The 20008-nt window shown below is 45.6% G+C and overlaps 1 protein-coding gene across 3 annotated transcripts in view; it reads right to left on the reverse strand.

Moving 5' to 3' along the window:
- The window catches only part of PTPRE (protein tyrosine phosphatase receptor type E), a 29672-nt gene extending 14365 nt beyond the window's left edge, over positions 1–15307 (reverse strand). The window contains exons 1-10 of one of the 3 annotated variants that reach the window (XM_075717287.1): positions 15249–15307; positions 14913–14980; positions 12927–13063; positions 8422–8512; positions 7815–7891; positions 7655–7691; positions 6517–6614; positions 5349–5468; positions 3560–3738; positions 269–404 (exon numbers count right to left, since the gene is read on the reverse strand). In XM_075717287.1, the coding sequence (XP_075573402.1) occupies positions 269–404; positions 3560–3738; positions 5349–5468; positions 6517–6614; positions 7655–7691; positions 7815–7891; positions 8422–8512; positions 12927–13063; positions 14913–14980; positions 15249–15307 (1002 nt within the window). Of the gene's footprint in view, positions 1–268; positions 405–3559; positions 3739–5323; positions 5469–6516; positions 6615–7654; positions 7692–7814; positions 7892–8421; positions 8513–12926; positions 13064–14912; positions 14987–15248 lie in introns of those variants that run through there. The other 2 variants (XM_075717286.1, XM_075717288.1) reach the window with 2 other exon arrangements.
- Between the last annotated feature and the right edge of the window lie 4701 nt (positions 15308–20008).

Here is a 20008-nt window from a genome sequence, read left to right on the forward strand (position 1 = left end):
CTCCCATTCTCTAAAATTCCACTCTCGTGTGCATGGGGAAACCTGGACACGACACCTAAAGATAACGTGCCTTGCGGTGGCCTTCACAGCCCTGACGTGCCTTTGTCTTCCTCCCCAACCCCATCCTTCTACCGGGCTTTCTTCATTTTCCAATTATCCAGGTGCGCAACAGAACAGGACATGGGATGCGTATCAGAGTGGAAATACAGAAGCCTATCCTTCTTCAACCACGAAAAGTTGTAATTTCAACCGATTAAAGTCCACTTACGTCAGTCTGAACCATCTGCGGACGCTGATTACGGATTCTTGAAACAAACTCAAAAACGTCAACTTTCTGTTCGGCGTGCATCATGTCTATTATGGCATCTATAACGATAAACGTGCCTGTGCGACCCACACCAGCGCTTTAAAAAGGAAACAAAACCAAAATCTCTATGGAATTACCAAGTCTGCAGGAATTGCTACAGCAATGACACAGGTAGAACTTGTGCTGTTTATGCTGGACTGAAATACTCACCGTGAGAAAACACATTTCATTTTTTATTTTAGCAACGACAGCAACAAAAAGGGGTCTAAGTTTTTAACATAAAAAGTCACCTCTTATCAGCTCTGAAATGATAAGTTGAAAGTTATATTAGAAAAGACCTTTGGAAAAAAAAAAAAAAATCTGCTTGACCAGGTATAATAATTCAGTCTAGGATGAAATTTTAAATTTTTTTTTCCCCTTAATTTTTGCTCTGTTCTGCATGGTTGCTGCTGCATGCCAATTACAAAATAGTTACTTGTTACAACTTCTACACTTCCTAACTGCCATCCAAAAATTACTTTTTTTTTTATATCTTCTAACTGCCATGCAAAAAAAATTTTTTTAGATCCTCCAACAGCCACGAGAGGGAGCACGATCATTAGAAATTCCACTACTTCTGCGACTTCCAGCTCTTCCTCCCAGAGGAAAAGGGCATGGCATCCTGTGCGAGGCTTTAATAGCTCTCCTTTAACCTTCTGTTAGCTTCCTTGGTACAGCAACTGCTGCAGCGTCCACAAACACCTTCTGAAACACGACAAAAATCTCTCCCCACCCCGTCCCAGCGTGTCCAAAGATAAGAGCCATTTTCAGCCAGGAAACATTAGGCTTTAAATAATACCAGAAAAAAATCTAGTATTGCATGCATAATACAACTTTGTTCGTATGTACGCACACGTAACAGCGAACGCCACGTGAAAGCAAAGCCCCCAAGCCCTGCGACCCCCGAGCTCCGGAGGGGTGACCGAGGTGAGCAGACCCCACGGAGTGCCACAGCCCTCCACCAAAATGTCCCGCAACTTCTTCACGGCGAACCAGCCCCCCGTAACCTTCTGCCTCCAAATCCCTTTGCCTTTAGTCATGGGTTGGGCAGGCTCCCCTCTCTCCTCGCCCAGCTCCCCCCCGCCAGTCCCCCTCGGCCCCCTGCGACCATCGACCGTGGGCCACCGCAGCTTCCACCCCACGGCGGCCAGGGCTCCCTGCCCTCTCGCTTCCTTTCATTCACGTTTGACCTCTGCCGCCGCGGCCGAGTCCGCCTCGAGTCCTGCCGCCTTGACTCTCGGTTGACACAGATTTTCCCTCTTCCTGACGTGTCCTGGAAACCACCTCCGAGCGTGGGCTGCTCACCATCAGCTCACACCCGTCCCTCATCACTCCGTCCCGTCAGCTTCCACCCGCCGAGCCCCGCGCTCAGCTTCCTCGCTTCTCTTCCCTTTACAGACACGATCCCTGTTTACGCATCCTTGTTCCCTCCCCGTGCCCCTGCCCCAAGGTTACCTTCCTTCAGCTCAGCGCTGAATCCAACCCTTGCACGTTCCTGCTAAAGCTGGTGATTGCACCAACCTTGACGTTGCCCTTGGAAGTTCCCTGGCTTTATCCACCCTCGACCTACTCTAGGGTATCCCTTACTCAGCTCTTCCTCCATAGCTCTCTGCTCACTGAAAAAATATATTGCTGAAAACTTCTGGGGAAAAAAAAAAAATTGGCAGAAATCCCCCCCCTTCATCAGCAATTCTTTACTTCCAAATGCTACATTCGCCTTTTATTAACTTCCAAAAGATTCCGACTGAGCGGTTTTTGCTCAGAATGACTGGGTGATATCTGTATAAAAGCTCACTAAAAATGGAGGGTTACTCACTATCGATGGGTTTCCCTTTCCTTTTTTCAACAATTCAATAGTGTCATATCCTGAACTGCAACGGAAATTAAGTGTCACCTCTCTCGTTCTTTAATTCTAAAGCAGGCTGAAGCATTGCGCTGGCCCCCGGCACTGACACGTAACGCTGGTGCCGTGTTCCACTGGACCGCTGTATTTAAATCTCTGCAGTTTTTTGTTAAGATATTTTATACTTCCCTGTATTTCGTCTCTACTTCTGCGGATTAAACTAAGTAGAGAATTTCCTGCTGGTGCAAAATAAAGCTCAAGGCCAGTACGAGTCTCCACAGAACCTGATGGCAAAAGGCTATAAAAATATTGTGGATTTCTCAAAGGAAAGACTATGTGAGACTACTAAAATCCTTTTTTTCCATTTAATGCTTTTCTTTAAGCCTCTTATGTCAGACACCTGGGAGAGAAGACGAATCCTAGCAGGGCAAGGTCTGGATGGAAATGAAGAAACAAAAAGGCTGCCTCGGTCAGGACAAAGACGCTCGCTTTCAATAGTACCCACTTGAAGGACTCTTGGCGAGTATTTCTAGTTGTCCGATACAAGCAAGAGAAAAAGAAACTAATAGATGAATCTACAACCATTTCCTTAAAAACAAAACCCAGAAAGACAAAGCTGCTATTCTTTTCTTTTTATTCTAACCACGCTACGGTAATTGCTCCTGAAAAGACCCTTCTTGCTCAGTTCTCAGCTTACAGTTGCTATAGAGATTGCAATTATTCTTTTAAAACTGAATTGGAGCTTGTTTGTGGTTTCATTAACGTACGATTTCGAACAGTTTAGCACAAGCCTTTAATAGCAGGAAGTTCATGTGCGTGTGACCGAATGAGCGGGGGATACATTCTGTGTTGGTATGTAGTAGGTTTTTAAAATTGCAGCATTTAAGTCTCTTAAATGCAAGTCTTTATTCAAATCTTTCTAGGCATTTAATAGATAATTTACATAGCAAGCTGCAATTTTATTGTGGGAGAAGTGGGGGATGAATTCTCAGAGGAGCGTTTAGTAGCAAAGGTCGCAGATTTGTGTTATGAGTCCAGTTTTCTGACAAAGAACATATTTATACCAAACACTGGGTATCACTCATGGATAAAAAAAAAACCCCAAAACAACAACTTCTGTCTGAGTCTTAAAGTGACAGCAAAGACAGATCTTTTGAAATTGGTTTTACCCTGGGGTCTCAAAAAGATCAACATATTATTGCCCTTTACATATAGAACTATAAATATGTAAGTAAATATATATATATATACACATACGTACACACACACAAACTTTGTAGGCTATGAACAGAAGATTAAAATTTAGCTTTGATATTCCACACGTAACCCCAGGCCAAGCTAAGAGAACGGCTTGAAGAGCACATACATACCTACAGTGAACCACAATTGGTCCAGCATGGGCAGGATTCAACGTTTTGACTTTTTTCAGGAATTTCAGCATCCCGATAGGCGTGAAAGGCACCCCGAAATCAGGCCAGCTGGTAAAGTGAAGCTGCGTAACGAGCCTCGGAGCTTTACAACCATCGTGAAGCTGCAGGGAACACACAGACTCCGAGTCTGACATTTCATTTTTCATGCAAAGATTTATAAAGTAACTGCTCTGGTTATTTATGACTTTTAATTCCTGCAACACTTGGAGCCTGACTCAAGGATTAGAAGTTTACAGTGTACGTAAAATGCAATCACAGAGTAAAGTTACCATCTATTATTAAAATGCATCTTTGCGTTCCAGTGAAAACTGGAATAATCCCAGGATAGGACTGCGAAGAGTAAGCCTCACGACTTATGTTACTAACGGATCAAACCCTAAGTCCTTTTTGACTTATAAAATCTTCACACTTCTTTTAGCAGCCCCAGAGGAAACTTCACAAAATTCAGCCTAAACGTTCAGGACCTGCATTGCTATGAGATGCCAAATGCCAGCTTTTGCCATATCGCACGTGAACAAGGAAAGACGGGCTGCACCTCTAATGGCCACCCACTGGCAGCTTCACGACCTGACCTACCCTTCAAGAACAAAAGACAGCACAGAAGCAACGAGAGCGGCACTCAGCATCGTTTCCCCTGCGTTCACGAGCCACAACCTATCCTTAAGGTTAGGAAGCGTATCCGTCTCGCAAGCTTTCAGCCTGTCAGCCAGGGTCAAGGCCGTTTCTTTCAAACTGGAGAAAGCCAGTTGGTTTTGTAAGGTTACCGGCTCTCCATCAATGGATGGCCAAATCCTCCTAACACATCCTCAGCAGCGATCGACAAGTGAAAGGCAGCCATGTCCGGTCATAAACTTTCCAGCCCTTCAGCTTACCCACAGTAGGTACATCTGTACCATTACGTCTTTCCCATTCTGCCTTCTGAGCACAGTTTCTCCGAGCATTTTTATCAGCGATGCCTTATCGGTGATCACTAGTCACACCAAAGCGATCGGCACGCCAAATCAGCAGCGACTGCTTCACAGTTCCCAATCTGTAACTAATGCTGAATGAATGCGCCCGTATTTTGAGGGGTTCTGAGCAGTCCATGTAGTTCTACACAGCTGTGCATGGTTTATCACCTCTTGTCAGCCCATACTGTCTTCAGTCTTCAATCGGAATGAGATGGTCATTGCATTACAAACACGGCAGCCCTTCCTCTACGGGGTGAGGATCTCTAGCAATTTGCTCCCGTACAAAGCTACTACACTCTGTGGACAAGAGCAAACTCATCCCCACCATCTCTCTTGTGATCTAAAGCTTTAACTTGTGCTGGAGACCAAGGATAGAGCTTAAATCAAGCTGTAATGCTGGCTGACATTGGCCAACCAATATCCACAGACTACTCCAAATACCCAAACATAGCCAAATTCACTCATTTATCTATGCGATTTGTCCCAAAAAAAGGTCAAGACACTGCTCCTGTGACTGTCAGGGAGGGAGCACAAGGAATGGCTTTCTGCGGCCCTTGGCTACAGACCAGGAGAAACCGAGCAGAACCTCTTGCAGTCCACTGAACTGTAGCGGGCGCTGCGTGTGCTGACCTGCGGAGCTTGCTCACTGGCACAACCTTCTCGATTTGCAAACATGTTTAACTAATTTCTTCAATTCCTTTTAAGCAAATATTTGACATTGCAACAATCGGCTTTAAAAATTCAAATGAAGAGCCAGCACGAGCATTAGCGTTGCTTACCGACTGAACGCAGAACTTGCGGATGGTGTAGTCCACCAGAACTATGCAATCTTCCACTGACACGCGGATATTTCCGTAAGTCCAGCACCCTTGGTCAGGCCAATACTGGTGACATTTTTCCTGTACACACACAGAGTGAGTTTTCTACCACTGAGTTTGCTTTCATTGTGGGTTACTCACAAAGCAACAAATTTATCTGAAAACAGGGTACACCATGCATACGAGCATGCAGAGTTTCTCATCTGGCACAACACAGCTTTAACACTTTGCTAGCGCTGTTGATGCTTAAATTTATGCAGAGAAGGTGAGAATAGCTTTGAAGTTGTTTTTTAACCCAGCCAGACCTAAACAGCTTTTGTTTTGTTTTTTTTTTTTTGTTCGGAGGGGCCCTAACTTTGGGGACTGTGATGTCTTGACTCCTTGTTTTTAAGCTTTAAGTGTAGTCACCAGGGAAACAAGGTTTATTTCTTGGGCACATGTTTTTGAGGATGATATATTTCCAAGAAGGATGTAGCATGCTCAGGGTGGCAAACTGTCCTCCGGTGGAAAAGAAAAATAATTAAAAAGCATCTTTTATGTTTCTGATGATACACTTCCTTAATATTTTAACTTAGCTTCTTGAAGGCTGCGAAGCCCGAATGAAGTTAAATGTTTCACGCTTCTCGTTTGCGTCTCAGCATTCAGCCAGTACACGTAGAGTCTCGCACAACGGGAGGAGCGAGACGCGCACGAGGAGGAAGGGGGGACAGGAAGGAGCAGCATCACTCTCACAAGAAAAAAGTGTTGGTTTCAAATTTTTATGTGCATGTGCCAGAAAGAATTTTGTAACCTAACTCTCAGAAAAATGAATAAAGTCTTTACCTTCATTTCTAACCAAACCCACCCACAAGTGCAGCCTTACGCTGCGGTAAAAACACAGGCATGAGAGTTTGCCTTTATGGGCTACACAGGACAAAATCAGCTATCAGAATTTTTTCCTTGAGATTTCTGTGTATAAATTTGTATTTTGGAAATGAAAACTACATTTATGAGCAGAAACTCAGATGTGCGAACAGGGCCTGGAGAAGGAAGTGGTCAGAACCGCGACCGGCCAGACGCTGAGCAGCCACCACTGCTTTTGGAGCCCGCTCTCACAGAGACATCCCGGAGGAAACTGAAAGCTCTTTACCTCTTTTCTTTCTTTCAGGTTGGTTAACATGACAATAACGGCTGACTTCTGCTCCCATATCATCCTCCAGAAATCATTAACTGTCTCTTGCTTCGGTCCTGCAGATAGAGTACAACTTTGCTCAAGAGGGGTGACGGGGACGAGCGTGAACACCCCCCGCCCCTCGCGCTGGGTGCCCACCCACACCTGTGTTCACTACAGACTGCTCAGGTTTTGAATAGACCACCTACTTCTTTAAAAAAAAAAAAAAGAAAAGAAAAAAGAAAAAAAGAAAAAAAGACAAAAATAAAAAAGACAAAAATAAAAAAGACAAAAAGAAAAGAGACAAAAAGAAAAGAGACAAAAAGAAAAGAGACAAAAAGAAAGAAAAAAGAAAAAAGAAAAAAGAAAAAAGAAAAAAGAAAAAAGAAAAAAGAAAAAAGAAAAAAGAAAAAAGAAAAAAGAAAAAAGAAAAAAGAAAAAAGAAAAAAGAAAAAAGAAAAAAGAAAAAAGAAAAAAATTCGTATTTTCTTTAACACAATCATATGCACTCAGATCTACGTTTCTAGCAGATACCTCCTCTCTTGAAATATTATTAACGCTTTTTTAAGCGGGCTATGGCAGGAGCATCGTTTAGGATTTCTGCTTTGCAGCTCTCCGCCGTGCCGAGGTCCAGCCTGCGACCACAATGAACAACCGCGCATCGCGCCGCGCAGGACGGGGGTTATTTTTGAAGGGCAGGGGCAGCTATTGCTTTGTGTCTGGCGTTGCGGTGACAAAGTTCACAAAACTGGTGACTAAATCCAGCAGAGGAACTCATGTGAAAATGCTGATTTCTGTATCAGGATCGCTTAGACAGAACCGTTGTTCAAACGCCCAGGAAGGAGCTGAAAAATGGGAAGAGAGCAGCAAAGCGGGGCGGAGGAGGGAAGGCGAGCCCCCGCGCTCGGAGCAGGATCTGCGGGTCTAAAGGCAGTGGCTTAACCTCACACTCACCTGAGCTTCATTTAAACTGTAATTTAACTGTAATTTAAACTGTAACTTCTAAATCCCACCTCACATTTGGCCCCCGCCTGCAGCTGAAAAACTCTAAAACGCCTCCAAAATTAAATACGTTCAGCCCTAAGACGTACAGAATAGAGACATGAGAACAAATTACCTTGTGCCGCTATAAATTTATTCTTTTCTTTGTAACCCTATGGAAATAAATATCACAGCAGTTAAAAGCCGAAATGCCAACGTACGTTAGCAGAAAAATACTGGTTTAATTCACAGTCAAAGCTTGCTGTTTGGCCAACAGCGGAAAACTGTCAACTTACATCTATATATGATGCATTAATATAGTCTGAAGGTGCGACTCCATCGATTTGGGTCAAAATCACTCTGGAATGATCATCTGGAAGACACATTACAAGCACGCTTTCAGGTTAATCAATGTGAAATACGTTAATTCCTTGCGAGCAGGCGGCCAGGCTAAGCGTACCCTTCCCAAACCAGCTGCCTCCCCTGTTGTCCCCAGTTCTCCTCACGAAACTTTCCCCGCAAACATCTCGCTTTGCTCCCGCACCCAAAGATCGCCGGGACTGCGGTCCGACCGTGGCAGCCCAAACTCTGCCAGATTTGATTGCCCAAAGCTAGCCTGAGACACTAAAACATCCACTTGCCGCAGCGTAATTCGGTAGGACCCCGTGGGAGCTGAGGCTTTATAGCGCAGCGCCCAATAACCGCTACGGAAAAACCTAACAGGAGACGATCGATACTAGAAACGTGCCGCAAAACAGACGGGGTTTGCACGTACAACGTACAAAGAACGTTTGTGACCAGTGAAATGATTTTACTTGAATATTTGCAGCAAGTGAACGCCACTAGCGGCATGCTCAGTGCCAGAGTTAATCGTCTGATCTAAAAGAAAAGGTAATGTCTTACATGGCAGGATGTTAGGATATCTGTTTTTCTCCCTGTTTTCTTCCTTATTTGCCATTTCAAATGTTCCCTGCACATATCCAGGTGTTAATGACTAAAAAAAAAAAAAAAGATACAAAAGTCAATGTGTTAGAAAACAGCTAACTCTTGAGTGCGCGTGGCTGAGGGAAAATCTGCATTTATCCATATTGCTTTGCATCCAATAGAATTAAACATATTTTCTTTCTTTTTTTTTTTTTTTTTAAATCTTTTTTTTCTTTTTCCCTCTGCAATAACTTTCATTACTCTAAAACAGGAAACCACATCCTGACAGATTTCAGTACAGAAAACGAGTTCAGCACTTTTGGAAAAAATAAGTAATTTTTCCACCAGAGATCGCAGTTATTTAGAAAATTGTTAAACTCTGAGCCGCTGCTGTAAGCCGCCATCTGCCGCGGTGATTCACAGCGCCGTGACCCAGGCGCGCGGACGTGCCGCTCCCTCGAGCTCGGCTCCGACAGCTACTTTTAGCAATAACAGTTGGTTCGGTAACATAAATAGAGTTTGACTGTTAATAGCTCACTGCTAAGCACATTAAATATCAAACATCTCGCCGAGATGGCAGGTGAGGGCCCACCCTTCTCCCACCCTCCTGCCGCCCACCACCCAGTCTGAATCCCGGAGGGGAAGGGAAAAAAATGGTAGCCCCCGGCACGGCTTAAGGCAACTATTCCCGCTTGCCGGGCAGAGAGCAGGCCTTGGAATTTCCCCTTAAAAGCAGCAATCCGTGTTGTCAGGGTGACATAGGATAAAAGTGGGGGTGCGGGGAGGACTTCACCACCACCACAGAGGAAACAGCAACGCGCATTTGTGGGTTTGCGTTTTTTTTTTTTCCCTTTTTTCTATCGCTTACATTCACAAGTTTAAGTAAAAGAAAGGAGAGAGAAGGTGGAAAACAGAGAGTTGAAAAAGAACGCCGCTTTTAGCGCACTGCGTAATTCCTTATGTGAACGAAGCCCAGGGTTTTGCTAATTAAAATACATTTACAATTTACAAAACACAGAAACTGAGTTTATCCTTTGCATGAAAAGAAATAATTAGCACTTCAAACACGCCTTCTTCAAACTTCCAAAGTCAGGCAACAAATTCCCAATAAAGCGTCATGGAAGTTCTGCATCTTCACGTGAAAAACGCATGAAAAGTGATTGTCTCTGGCAAAATAATCCCTCCGTTCCCTGCTCCGTCCTCCCGCAAGGCCCCGACATCTCCCCGGCAACCTCCCCGTGTCAGGCTGCCCTGCTGGCAGCGGGCTTGGGACTCGCAGTCCCAGGTTCGCTGCTCCCACCCCTCTTCGGAGGGGAGGATGTGATTCATGGAGGCACTTCACCACGTCCTCCCCGTCACCCCCCGAATCACGAGGAGCCGATGAGCCTTGGTCATCTGCCGCCACCGCAGTCTTATCTGCTCCCGTGTCGCAAGAATCCGAAAATCTGAAGCTTCCGAGGGGCTCGACCTACCCCAGCATCGGCGCGTTTTCTCTTTTTTTCCCCACTGAATGAACTACAGGGACATCTTGGTCAAGTCAACATGAAAATTCCAAAAGGAAATTCCTACAGGAAGGTTTTCAGACATTGACCTGAATGTGAAGGCAATAAGCTAGCCAGCATAAACTTCAAACACCCAGCTCACCTGGCGTTACAGATGATAAAGAGAGGTTAGATGGATTTGAAGGGACCATATGGAAAGGAATATATTTTTTTTTTAATTTCTTTTTTTCTTTTTTTCCTGTGAAGAAAGAACACGTTCTTCCTAGTGCTCTATGCTTACAAAGAAATCAAATAATAAACAAATGAAGTAGAAGGGTGGAAGGAGCCCCTGCTATTTGGGTTAGTGTACAAGCGCAACAAGTGCAAGGTACTTCTTAAGGGTAATTTAGGCTTTAAGGATAAAATCAAAGGTATTGAAGAACACCGTTAGACACATAAATCTAAGAGAACTGTCCTCAAAAATCCTTTCTACCCACTGCGTGTCTTCGTCTATCAGCGCTTGCTTTGTTTTCTTTTCACCAGTAAAACCGCTTGGGACCTAACTTCCACGGCTGGCGCACGCGCCCGGCCGCCGCCGGCAGCTCACAGGACTGCCAAAACGCCACTTTAAGCCTAAATCTGTTTCAATTTCGCAACGGAGACCCCGTGTCCGCGTTCCCGGAGACGCCTGACCCCCGCCGTGTTGTGTCAGGCTGTGCAAAGCAAACACGGCAGTGGGCAGAGATGCCCGTCAGCTGAGCGTCCCCAGCCCCGGCCGCAGGCAGCGTCCACCGCGGCTCAGCAGCCCCCGCAGCCTCGCCTGCCCGACGGCTCGGGCAAAGTGGCTTTGCACCCATCCAGAACAGGCAGAATTTGGCAGCTACGGCTTCGAGGGGCAGGTACCGGCGTAAGCTCAGCTGGCGGGAGATGGAGCCGAGTGCTGGGGGATGCTCTGAAGGTGAGGCTGTCCAGAAGATGCCTTTGTGCCGAAGGGTCCCGCTTTCTCAACCCTCTTCCTTCCAGCGCTGCAATAACAGACCCGTTTGTCAGCTTTCCTGGTTCACGCTACAATATCAATCACCGATTTTCAGCTGTCTTTCACCCTTCCTGCCCCTCCGCAGGCTTCAGCAAACAGCTCATATATCCACGCAAGCAGCCACAGGAGATGCAGCAGGGGAAAAAACACCCACGTCGAGCATCAAGCAGGCTGGCTGCACCGTCGTCCCCGTCACCGCTCAGACTGCTCACTCGTGGGGACCGGACCCCAGCTTTCAGATTCAGCGCTTGTGTGCAGACGGAAACTCGCACGCCCGCAGCACGGTGCGGAAAGCGATCCAAGCCAAGCAGGTTTCAAAAATAAAAATAGATGGCTCGTTTCGCTCCTAACTGCAGAACGAATTAATCAGGAGAGTCAAAATTCACAAGCGCGCATCTTGTCAAATTAGTTCTCACATCCGTTTTTTTGACTTTGATAAATATCTCCACAATGCTCCCTCTCTGATAAGGCAAAGAAATGATGTGTTTTAAATATATCGTCAAACGAATTGCAGATATAAATACGCCGCCAATTAAGAAGGTGACTAAACAGACTGTCTAATCAATGCGTGCATCGGCTTTGACAGCTCCCTATTTGACATTTAAGCTACTGCTCTCTGCGACTTGCTTTTGCTGTTAAGGGAAGTGAAAAAGAATAAAAGAATGGAAAAGGCCCCCGAATGCAGACGTGCGAGAGCAGACTCATCACGCCGGGTTTCTCCATAGAAACCGGCTCTGCAGCAGCTCGCCACAGACACCGGTTCAGACTCATCTACGCGACCACAGGCGACTGGAGCTCAGGTTATGGGCAGAAAATAAAATCTCCTTTCTGACCGAGGCAACACTTTAAAGAAAAACTCTTGAAGTTGAGACACTTCACAGAAACGTATGTGCTGGGGCACATGGCACTGCAAAGTGATGGGATGGTAACAAAGGGCAAAAGGTCAAATTACAAAAAAAAAAAAAAAAAGAAAAACAGTCAAACCTCACTAGGGTAATATTAAAGGCCACACCATGTCTCCTCTAAGTACTTCCCATAGAGGTGAAGCACTCAGACTCACAAAAAAACCCTCTGCCCCCACCAAGAAAACCAATGCTACGGACTCGTATCCAATTTTCCTCTCCTCCAGCTTTCAGGCAAACACTAAAGACCTTCTTTAAATGTTAGCAAGTGTCAAACAGTTTATATATGTCCTGGTTTCGGCTGGGATAGAGTTAATTTTCTTCCTAGCAGCAGGCATAGTGCTGTGTTTTGGATTTAGTAGGAGAAGAATGTTGATAACATGCTGATGTTTTTAGTTGTTGCTGAGTACTGCTTATGCTAGTCAAGGACTTTTTCAGCTTCCCATGCTCTGCCAGGCGCACAAGAAACTGGGAGGGGGCACAGCCAGAATAGTTGATCCAAACTGCCCAAAGGGCTATTCCATACCATATGACGTCATGCTCAGTATATAAACTGGGGGGGGTTGGCCGGGGAGCAGCGATCGCTGCTCGGGAACTGTCTGGGTATCGGTCGGCGGGTGGGGAGCAATTGCATTGGGCATCACTTGCTTCGTGTATCATTATTATTATTATCATTATTATACTGTTACTATTAGCATTACTATTTTACTTTATTTCAATTATTAAACTGTTCTTATCTCAACCCAGGAGTGTTTCTCACTCTTACTCCTCCGATTCTCTCCCCCATCCCATCGGGGCAGGGGGAGTGAGCGAGCGGCTGCGTGGTACTGAGTTGCTGGCTGGGGCTAAACCACGACAATATATTACCCATTTGGCATCCCTGTACCATACAGCGGTTAACGTTCCAGATTTTGTCCGGATGAAGGGTGACCACGTGTGACAGAGCACGTTCGTACCAGCATCGCGCGCTAAACGTTTTTAAAAGAACTGTTAATATTTGCAGGCGTTTTCATTTGCCCCTCGCTTTTCACCCTGCAGCTGTCCGCTCCGCATGTGAGGACTTACATTAAACTCCTCACGGAAGAGTTTCCCTTCGTCTGCCGATCGCATCCGTATTTCCTCTTCGAGATTTTCTACTGGAATAGGGAAATACTTCTTTGGGCCCGAGGGAGACCTACTGAGCAGCATCACCCGTTGCTGTTCTGTCAGTACAAGGAAAGCGCGTGTTAAAGGCATGTCCAGAGCAACAGATAACAAGCTATTTCCAACTACGAATTAATTTTTATGCTGGAAGATGCCAAAACATACTTCTCAGATGAGACTTCGATCGGTGATAAAGCTGATTTAAATGAAATAAAAAACCAAAACCACAGGCCAAGTAGCTTCTTTGAGAACATAATAAATTCAAGTAGAACCACTACTGGTAAAATTAATGGTTTCTGCATTTACAGCGGATTAAAATGCGACCGAGTTTTATTTAGAAAAGGAGAAGGTTCCTTCTGCTGACGAAGAGCATACCAACCCCGAGCTGCTCTGCCACAGGGCAGGGACGGCTTTTAGTATCTACCACCGAAGAGACACCGCTAGATCATTTCACTTGTGAAGGGGAAATGATAATCAGTTGGTTAGAACACGGTGCTAATAACGCCAAGTTCACAGGTTCAATCCCTGCTTACTGCAGGGGGGTTGGGCTCGATGATCTCTCAAGGTCCCTTCCAACCCAAAGCATTCTATGATTACTATGGTTCTATGAAATAAAATATCTTCAACTTGGCAGACACCAGGAACTTCGCGCCGCGATGAGCTGCTGCTGCTCTGCGTTGCCCCAGGTCACCCAGCGCCAGCCCAGCCCCGGCACGCAGTCGCTCTGCGGCACGCTTTGGCGCAGGGATTGCTGCGGGCACTCCTTGCCACGTAGACCTCGGCTTGCACAGGGAGATGAAGCCCCAGGACGCCTTCACCGGCTGCCTTCATGGCCCTTCAAGAGCACAAAACCGAAACGAGCATCCCCACGGGCTGCCCGGCACGACGGCTGGAAGAAGCGGAGGGATTAAGCCCGCTGTTTGGTGAAGACAAGTTTTATTTACAACCGAAGGCAAACAGAAAGGCAGACCACTTCCCTACACGCTGACAATGACGGGGCGATTTCCTCTTGCAAACTAAAACTCACTGGTGGCGGCATTAACCATTCATCGCCCAAGGGCACCATCCGGCACCGAGCCGCTGCGGGGATCTCCAAACCGCGCTCGCCGGGGTTCCTGTGCACAAGCACCGACCGAACAGGAAGCCGACGGGTATATTTAGAGGTTTAATTTTCTCTCTGACTGCCACCGTGTTTGTTAACCCAGTCTTCAGTTCATACGTAGCGATGTGGAACCGGCACAAAGACGTTGGCCTCTTTGTTTCGGCTAAAATACTTTAGCAGCGAGAAATGAACAGCTGCTCCACGTTTGCTAGGTTTGAACTCAGCCTCACAGAGCAACCCACCCAAAGGGCTCCCCGCTAACAGCAGAAACCCAGCACCTTTGAAAAAGCCAGCGGGAAACATTTTCAACTCCTGAGAGTGTTTCATTTTAGTGCCGCTGGCTTACAACACTGCCCTGCCTCATCCCCTTGCTTGCTTGTCTTTATGTTCAGGAACCAGCCCGTAATTTCACCAAGAGTTAAGGATCTTTTCTTCCCCTCCCTTGTAAGAAGACCTATTACAATCCTTTCTCTAAATACAAAGACCACAGTGCCAGAAACCTGGCTCTCAGCTGGCATCCTAATAAAACATATATAAAGAGCACGAGAAACACAAAGAAATACTTGCTGTAATCCCAACTTAAAGTGAACATTATTTAATACCAACAACTGAAAGTTAAGATTATATAAACACAAACTTAAATATGGACCTCTTTTTTAAAAAAAACTATTTTCTCTTTAATAACAGTTCTATACCTTCTAAACAAAAAGCAAACGTAACTGAATAACTGAATTCTTAATCAGCGAACAAGCATGTGCGTACACGAACAAAGTGCATGGTGAGAAGGAAAGCAAATCTCTCCATACCTTGTTCTTCTAAGATCCCATTTGGCATCTTTTTGTCCCCAGAGTTCACAACAGCTTTCCTATGTCTTCTGAACCTGAAATACATACGCCACATTACTCCGACGAACGAGCTGAAAGGTAACAAGCGTTTTTCCAAGCCAGTCTTTACCAACCATGTAATTCTGCTGAAACTCTTTCTGTTCATCTTCACGGTGAAAGCTACCGCCGCCGCAGCACCCTCCTCTACGCTGTGATGGAGGCTCCTGCCTCACCATAAGTAGGCATTTCATTTCCTTGTTAGATCATATCGAAACAAGACTGAGCTAGTTCTGCATGCAGGGCTCCACACAGACCTACCTGAAAAAATAGCCAGCCAACAGAATGAAAATGATGAAGACCAGGAGCAGAATCAGCATCGAAGTCAATACGTCCTTGTGTAAATTGTTCTCCTCGGTAGAGTCTGTGGATTGAACACAGCCAACGTGAAATTTCATAGCCACAGATTGCCTGATGTAGGACAGGCAGAAACTGTGCTTGGTGTATGACAGATCTGTGGTTCTATGCAATATCCTGCTTGTACTTACTAAAAGCATCACAAATTATTTAATATATTCAAAGCTGAAATTGAAAGTTCAATTTTTTTTTTTTTTCTTTCTTTTCCCCCCTTCAAAGGCACAAGCAAACTATCTACCACTGAGAATGTCAAGGATATTTTTGGGAATGACTGGTTAAGCAAAAACTTACTTGTAGTTAGAGTTAAGTTTAATGGATGCAAGGTTGTAAACTAAACCCGAAGCCCATTCAAAAGGTTTGCTGCAGTCTCCTTACGCGCATCAGCTCAGCCAGACAGAAATCACCCAAGAATGCCCCCCTTTGTATAGATTTCATTGACTCCAGAGATACAAGATGGGGTTTGAACACATCTCATTTACCAGTCCAAAACACTGCTGCTGGCTGAATTAGGCTGTAAAGCACGTGCTGAGCACGACGGAGGGGGAAGGCAGGAGGGGACAGTGCAAACTGCGGTGCCTTCTATGGCTTATATTACATATAAAATATATATTTTATTATATATAAAGATAAGAACGAGCAGGAATGATGAGACTTTTAACAAATACTCTGAATGGTGATTAAAAAAAAATTAAAATTTTGTTTTTTCTAGTATAAATTGCAAGTCTCATCCTTCTGTTAATAGAGTTTTGATGTACGTGACTCTCTACATTTTAGCTTCATTGTGCTTCTGTAACCTTTTAATTCTACTGAACAAGTCAACACAGAACACATTAAAATCATTTAAAAAACCAACGTGTTTTATTTAAGCAAGCAAAACTCTCAGCCTTAGCCTTCAGCAAGCAAAAGATAACCCTGCTACCTGTTTCTCTTTCTGACCAGCCAAGTCCAGGCTAGCGTAACTGCAGTGCTAGGGACCTCGCTAAGTGGGAAGGATGAGGCCTTCGGACCTGGGATTTATTGCCCACGCCACAGGACACAGAGGCCGATCTTTCCTCACTTAGTGGCCAAAGGAGCCACCCGAGGCAGCAGCCCACGCTCAGGGCATCCACCTGCCCCGGGGGTCCAGACCCCCCAGTTCCTCCATCGTTACACCGGCCGTCCTCAGCCTCCTTCCTTTGCACTTTTTATACATCTTCTTACCAACGTACACTCTTGCAAAATTAAGGGGACTTCCGTGGCTGCTGGCGTGGTGGTTTTTTTGGTTTTAAATTACATTTACACACCTTTAACGAGTTCTTCACCATTCCTACAGCGGTCTTTGAGAACTGCAGCAGTAATTCTCCCAACCCCTCCTGCATTCACACTTCCCCTTTCTTTTTGCTTGCTTTCAGCACAGGCTTTTTGAAGAGACCTTACCACAAGCCTCGACATAAAACATCATGAAAACACAAGACTGCAGTAACTATATAAGACTACGTAACACCTGCAATATTATACCAAAGAGCTCATACGGATTAACCGACTGTCCAGAACTGATCCCTGCAAAACCATTTGAGTGTTGGTTTGTATCTCGGGAGCAGCTGGGAACTCTCCGGATGCTCAAACAGGGATTAGGGCACGGAAAAACTTCCTTTAGAGGCATAGGGACATACAAGGAAAGAGGGTATCTCAAGTCAACATAATAGTACAAAGAAAGGGAAGGCAATAACCTGCATGAAACTTGACATTTAAGTGGTATATAAAGACGAAAGTGGCAGGCATGACAAAATTGCAATCAGAAACCATCACTTGACAGGGTTTCAGAAAACCACTATTGGAAGGAGTGCCTGGATCAATGTGCATCACCGGAAACAGGTTAACAATTTCTGCGTGGTATTTAGCAATACTGCACTCTGTATGGAAACCAAGGTCTGACAAAGAAAGAAACAAACAAAAATACCTATTTTTGCCCCTCACAGGCAAAAAGGAGCCACCTTAGCCCACTGTCCTGGTTTTGGCTGGGATAGCGTTAATTTTCTTCCTAGTAGCAGGCACAGTGCTGTGGTTTGGATTTAGGATGAGAAGAATGCTGATAACACGCTGATGGTTTCGTTGTTGCTCAGTGCTGCTTATGCCAGGCAAGGACTTTCCAGCTTCCCCTGCTCTGCCAGGGGCACAAGAAGCTGGGAGGGGGCACAGCCAGGAGAGCTGACCCCAACTGCCCCAAGGGCCATTCCATACCATACGGCGTCATGGGCAGTATGGAAACTGGGGGGGTTGGCCGGGGAGCAGCGATCGCTGCTGGGAACTGGCTGGGCATCGGTCGGCGGGTGGGGAGCAATTGCATCGTGCATCACTTGCTTTGGATATTGTTATTATTATCATTACTGTTTTACTATATGTCAATCATTAAACTGTTCTTATGTCAGCCCAGGAGTGTTTCTCACTCTCGCTCCTCCGATTCTCTCCCCCATCCCACCGGGGCAGGGGCAGTGAGCGATGGCCGCGTGGTGCTGAGCTGCTGCCTGGGGCTGAACCATGACACCCACTTTTGAAGTTTAGAAATTTCAGACTCAATATCTCAGAGTCCTCCAGGATTTAGGGGTTTTCTGTTAGTTCTCATCATTGGCTCTGCCATCAAGACCCATGACGCAAGGGGGGAGAAACAACAAATTTGAGTCACAAGGGAATTAAAGTTTCCCTCAGTTCATTACACAATACAAAATCTCCTGTCTCCTCCTTTCAGAAGAACTGATGTACGCCACACCATGTTTTTGGGGTGTCTTTGGAAAACTGATTCCCAGCCAACCACAGAAAGCCTCAATCCAACCCAGGAGAAGAAAAGTTCAACCACCTGCCAGACTACTGTCTACATTTCTTTAGTTAAGGACAGAGCAGCCCTGCAATGAGCAACGCAATCCTCTGCATCAAGATCTCACCTCTCCTCCCACCATTTCACCAGGAAATTAGGTCAAACCCCACAAACAGTCCCTTCTTCCTTGTACACCGTTTTCAAAGCCTTGCAGTGGGCACACTGATGGCTTCACCTCTGCAGAGCCTGTGTGTAAGGCACGGTGCGGTTTTAAACAGTTGCATTTATTACCTGTATTTTCTTCCATATCTGCAGCAGTGATTTTGTAAGTGTAGCCCAAAAATCATAAGAGAGAGTTACAACTGGGCTTAGGCCATTGTAGACTCAGAGGCTGAAAGATCTTTGGCCAATACAACACCTACATAGTAAGTGGGATTTTAAGGAAAGACTGAAAGACAGACCCGAAATATTTTTTTAATCAGTGCCACCTCAAAAATTTGACAACTGAAACATATGAGTAAATGCACGCAGAAGAGGCAGATGTCCTCTAAAGCAGACCTCTACTGCAGCTACTGCCACGGAAAATTTTCCTCTGCTCCAACACAGAGCGAGCTGCTGTCCAAAACCACACGAAAAACATCACCCCGAGGGTATTTTTGGGGAAATACAATGAACCAGTGATTTTCATCTTGACAAGAGAGGAGGATTATCACCAGGAGGATGGTGGCAACCCCTCGTGCTTCCCCTGCCACCCACCGAGGCTGACTCACAGGTTCTTCCCAGCTTCATTCCCCGCGCTGCTGGCCAGCCTTCTGAACAGCTCTTTCTGGAAACATAACACCATTTCCTTCAGGGTTATGATGTTCCCACTTTCCGTATGTGTCAAAAACAAAACCACCCACAAGAAAAAAAGGGAACTAACAGCAGTGTATGCACATCAGTAACTGTCCCGTGATCCTCTCTCCACTCTCTCCCAGACTTTGGGATCGGCCCCCTGGACCGGTTCCTTTGCATGGAGGATCTGAACAGTAAAATGGCCCATGAATAAAAGCGTGATTAAAGCACCTTTTTCTCCCTCCACAAAAGCAAGCTAACAAGGCAAGGCACGTGGCTTGCCCTAGATTAGCAAGTCAGGTACCTGAAATTATTTCAGTGCTTGACAAAAACCAGACAAGACGTTTATCTGAGCACAGAAGAAATCCCACAACAGCCTCTATTTGTTCACAGGTCCAAACTTCTTTTCAAACAACAGAGAATTTAACCCTCCACCTCTCCAAAACTAAAACTCAACTGCTCTCACCCATTATTTGGGTTAGATTTCAAGTAGGTTTTTTCAGGGTGCATCCTTCATCTGTGCTGTCCCTTCAGCAGACACACAAATGTCCTTTAAATGCGCTCAGTCAAATCTGACCACAGCGGTTTCTGGGCAGCGACACGTGCCTCTGTTTTGGGTCGAAACTGTTGTTTCAGACATCCAGCCCTGCAAAGGACCCCGACCTCCTCTGACATGTATTTTACATGAAGAGTAGCCGTCACAACACCTTGACACAGACCTCATCCATCGCATGGCAAACACAGCGCACGCAATCTTCAGCAGCGCCACATTGCAAAATGTATGATTACGAATAGAATTCCGGTCTAATTTTAATAGAGGTCATTTGTCACCTGCAGGCACAAAAGCCAATGCTTCCCAGTGTATGGGAATGTTGGTACTTACACATAACTTCTATCGGAGTAACACATCCCCCACGTGCGGGATACAGGAGCTCTTAGACACGTCTCTGCTGAAGAGCTCGGTCCAGCTTGCATCAACTTCTGTGGCCAGCTTGCCGGGTGGCCACGCAAGACCTCACACATTAATTTAGGGGATACT

Source organism: Pelecanus crispus, chromosome 10 (assembly GCF_030463565.1).
Source record: "Pelecanus crispus isolate bPelCri1 chromosome 10, bPelCri1.pri, whole genome shotgun sequence".
Taxonomy (NCBI): domain Eukaryota; kingdom Metazoa; phylum Chordata; class Aves; order Pelecaniformes; family Pelecanidae; genus Pelecanus; species Pelecanus crispus.